The sequence below is a fragment of the Vigna umbellata genome, chromosome 1, assembly GCF_029865625.1.
Source record: "Vigna umbellata cultivar VRB3 chromosome 1, Vumbellata_1.0, whole genome shotgun sequence".
In the NCBI taxonomy this organism is placed as follows: Eukaryota; Viridiplantae; Streptophyta; class Magnoliopsida; order Fabales; family Fabaceae; genus Vigna; species Vigna umbellata.
The window spans coordinates 58,325,129-58,329,782 of record NC_142165.1 but is presented as its reverse complement, the minus strand read 5'-3'; the positions used below and the strand labels follow the sequence as shown (position 1 = coordinate 58,329,782).

Below are 4,654 nucleotides of genomic sequence, written 5' to 3'. Positions count from 1 at the left end.
AGAGGGAGAGAAGGGGGTGAAAGAGAGAGAAAAATGCTAAGATTGAATGAGACGAGGTTGTTGTACATGACTCCCAGACAGGAACAACTTGGTATTGGTCGAAAAATAGAAGATAGAAAGAAGAAACGTAACTGCCACGAATGCACGCACACCCAACTTCCACGAAAAACCAGGCCTTAAAATTCTCTCCACCAATCACCAACAAAAAAAGGGAAGAAGAAAAGAAAAGATAAAAGGCAAAGAGCGTTGTTCAATCTCCCCTCCCTTCTCCCTCACTTTCCCACACAAAATGAGAGAAATCCTCCACATCCAAGGCGGCCAGTGCGGCAACCAGATCGGAGCCAAGTTCTGGGAAGTCATCTGCGGCGAGCACGGCATCGACTACACCGGAAACTACAGCGGTGACTCCGAACTCCAACTCGAGCGCATCAATGTCTACTACAACGAGGCCAGTGGCGGAAGGTACGTTCCACGTGCCGTCCTCATGGATCTGGAACCCGGCACAATGGATTCAGTCAGGTCCGGCCCCTTCGGTCAGATATTCCGGCCCGATAACTTCGTCTTTGGGCAGTCCGGCGCCGGAAACAACTGGGCCAAGGGTCACTACACCGAGGGTGCCGAACTCATCGATTCCGTCTTGGATGTTGTGAGGAAGGAGGCCGAGAACTGCGATTGCTTGCAAGGTCTCCACAAATTTCTATTTTTATTTTACTTCAAATTTCACTTTCAACTCTCTCAATATCAAAATTTACTTCAATACACTATTTTTACCATAGTAATTACCCATCTGGAATGCACAATTCCTCGTTTGTGTTTTGGGAATTCAAGTTTTTGTTTGTAATTATAGGGTTTCAAGTGTGCCACTCTTTGGGGGGTGGAACTGGCTCCGGCATGGGAACGCTTCTGATATCTAAGATCAGAGAAGAGTATCCTGATCGTATGATGATGACGTTTTCCGTTTTTCCTTCCCCCAAGGTATCAGACACAGTTGTGGAGCCGTACAATGCCACCCTTTCTGTTCACCAGCTTGTTGAAAATGCCGATGAGTGCATGGTTTTGGACAACGAGGCTCTCTACGATATCTCTTTCCGTACCTTGAAGCTTGCTAATCCAACTTGTGAGTTTCAGATTTCTTTTGGTGAAACTTGTGCGCTGAATTTTGTTTTTGGTGCCCTTTTTAACATGGTATGCTCATTTTAGTTGTGATTCAATGCTTCGTTTTGTTTTTCTCGTTTGTTGCAGTTGGGGACCTTAACCATCTCATCTCTGCTACAATGAGTGGAGTTACTTGTTGTCTACGTTTCCCTGGACAGCTTAACTCCGATCTTAGGAAGCTTGCGGTGAATCTGATTCCATTCCCTCGTCTACATTTCTTCATGGTTGGATTTGCACCCTTGACATCAAGAGGATCCCAGCAGTACCGGAACTTGACTGTGCCAGAACTCACTCAGCAGATGTGGGATGCTAAGAACATGATGTGTGCTGCAGATCCACGCCACGGTCGTTATTTGACCGCATCAGCAATGTTCCGTGGGAAGATGAGCACGAAGGAGGTGGATGAGCAGATGATAAATGTTCAGAACAAGAACTCTTCTTACTTTGTTGAGTGGATACCCAACAATGTGAAATCCAGCGTGTGTGATATCCCTCCAACGGGTCTTAAGATGTCATCTACTTTCGTCGGAAACTCAACATCAATTCAGGAGATGTTCAGGAGAGTGAGCGAGCAGTTCACAGCGATGTTCAGGCGCAAGGCTTTCTTGCATTGGTACACTGGTGAGGGAATGGATGAAATGGAGTTCACTGAGGCTGAGAGCAACATGAATGATCTGGTGGCCGAGTACCAGCAGTACCAGGATGCTACTGCTGATGAGGAAGAGTACGAGGATGAGGACGAGGATATTGCTTGAGGCGTCTTTCAGTTCTGAAGGTTGCTTCTAATTGCAATGTTGATGGATGAATTTCAATTGTGAAACAGTGAAAAAGCATTGACTTATTCGTTTGTTTGTTGTTTTGTATAAATTGAGGGTCATTGTTTAACCTGGGTTTTTGTTGATAAGGCCTCTGTTATTAAGCCATCGGATGTTTTTCTGGGTAGAAAATCATATACATTGACGTCTGCAGTTCTCGTATTTATGTTCCCTTTAACATCTTTTTCTATCGCCATCATGATTATGACTGCTTCGCTTTATAATTCATTCTTTTACAATGTCACCCGAACAGAAGAAAATCAGAGTGGGATATGTATGATATTAAAGAATGTCGATAATGCACACAAAGTGCCCGCCCAAGCATACGAAGCCTCTGCTTAGCCTTTTTCTTTAGATTTTTAAGAAAAAAAAATCTTAATTTTTTTTTAAGTATTAATTGCTTTAGAATTTTAAGAAAAAAAAGTCTCAATTTTTTTAATATTAATTGATTTAGGCCTTAAAAAAGAAGTTTAAAAAAAAATTAAAATATAAATTTTAAATAAAATTATGATAAAAAGAACTCCTTAAGTTTATGCTTACTGATTTTTAATGCACAAATCTCTTTACAATATTTGACGTGATCTTATCATTTTGTTACTTTAGAGAAATTGTTCTAATTTAATATACCTTGACTTAAATGGTTAATTAAGTAATATCTCCTTTTAATATTAAATATGCATACAAGCTTATTCAATATTTTTAATTTGAATTGATTCTGTATAAGTAGCTTTTATATTCATGTAAATATAACCTGTTACAAGCTTCATGTTGGGGAGAGTTATAAGTTATGGAAAGTGTTTTCCAACCATATTCTCCATGCAAGTATATTATTAAAGTTTTGAGAAGTAATTGTAAAATGGAAACTTTACATCAAATAAAATCTTGAAATTTTTATAATTGATCTTGAATGATGTTAAGTAACGTGTGTTATAAATTAATTAAATTTCTTTGTATTTTAATACATTTTAAATCTTTTCAATGAATGAGTGACTATTATTTGTTTTAGTTAAAAAAAAATAACACTTTTAGTTTGAATTTTAGGTGTTACAACGAACAATAATTGTAGAAAGATTACCACTGAATAAAAATTGAATCGAATAAAATTATATAAATGTGAAAATTTGCTTTCAAGATAACGACAAAGATTAATCACATAAAACCAGATACAAAATACATGATGAATAGTAATTAAAGGTGGGAATTAGAAGATAAGAACAAGAACACATAAAAAGGTCAATTAAGAACATTAGCAAAGATGCAAAAGTGAAAGAAACTTATACAAATGGTAAAAGGGTCATCTTTATGATAAGTTCAAGGAAAAACCGTCACTTGTTTTTAAGAGTTTTAAATAAGATTCAAAGTAAATTTTCATTTACAAAACAATTCTCAAACAAGTTCAAATTGTCATAAATTTTAAAGTAACATCATAAGTAAGAGAAATGCCTATTTATAGCCAAATGGTTGGAACATTACAAGCCAAATGACACTCAAATGTGTCTCTAACTAAATGCAAATAAAGGATTTATAATCCATTCATATGTGGCCAAAAATTATTAAACAAAAAGGAGGGGGGAAACTGAAATTTAAAATTAGAAAAATATAAAAGGAAGGAAGTTCTCTCATGCTTCAATTTATATGCCTTCATGCTTCCTCATACATGTCTTTCTCGCCCTTTATTCTTTCATCGAGATTTTCTTTACATTTAGACTCTAATTTTGCCTTTTACTTTATGTAAGTTATTGATCTTGGATACCTTTTATGGTTTTGAGAAACTTGTATTACCTTATTCCCTTTTTATTATTTACAATATCACAAAGAAATACATCCTACAAATGATAAGTTCAAGGAACACAAAATATAGAAGAAAAGGAAAGCTTTTGTTGAGAAAAAAATGTGTCTTGTCATGCTTCTTGTGATTATTATAGGAATGATATGTTTTTGTTCATTTCTTTTATCTATTTATGAACTCGTAACTTTTGGTTTTCATATACTAGATAAACTTCTTGGCACTTTATCAATATGGTTAGGAATATTAATATTTGCTAGAGAGTTCTTTTTTGGTATGGTCTAAAAATGAAATGTTAAGACAAAATTATTTAGAACCATTTAGTTTGAAATTTAACAACAAATTTTCATAAAGTATGTCCAAAATGACCGTCTAAGATAACACATTAAACAATAGATATGTCTAGACAATATCCTAAATGCAAGAAATATAAACTATTCTAAACAATTTGATAAACAAACTAGCATAAACACTATAGTACAAGAACTATGTTAAACGCTATAATAAACGTCTAACATTTTAAATCCAAATGTACGAATAATATTTTTTGTCTATTGTGGTATTTCTCTTTATCTGCGGAGATCCATAAAGAACAAAAGCTTTATTAAAAAATTTTTCGTTGATTCATAAGAACGTTAAGAGATACAAAGACATTCTCAGAATGTTTCTTCAATGCTTTTTGTTTGTCAAATCTGTACAAGTAGCATAGTTGCCTCTACAAAAGCAACATAACATCTAAACTCGTACAAAAGGCTACACACCTACATCAAAGTCAATGCTTCTAAGTAACAAATATTTCTTAAAGTGTCTATATAAAGAAGACCGCGTGAATAGAAGAAAATTGGAAAAAACTGCATATATTATCACATTGCCAAAATTCTTTTGTTGGTGTATTGTC

The 4,654-nt window shown here is 35.2% G+C and overlaps 1 protein-coding gene across 1 annotated transcript; it reads left to right on the top strand.

Moving 5' to 3' along the window:
- Positions 1–2,132, top strand: LOC124824925 (tubulin beta-1 chain). Its single transcript, XM_047297444.2, has 3 exons — positions 1–683; positions 848–1,117; positions 1,243–2,132. The coding sequence occupies exons 1-3, from the start codon at positions 290–292 to the stop codon at positions 1,908–1,910; spliced, it is 1,332 nt and encodes a 443-aa protein (XP_047153400.1). The 5' UTR covers positions 1–289; the 3' UTR covers positions 1,911–2,132.
- The last annotated feature ends 2,522 nt before the right edge of the window (positions 2,133–4,654 follow it).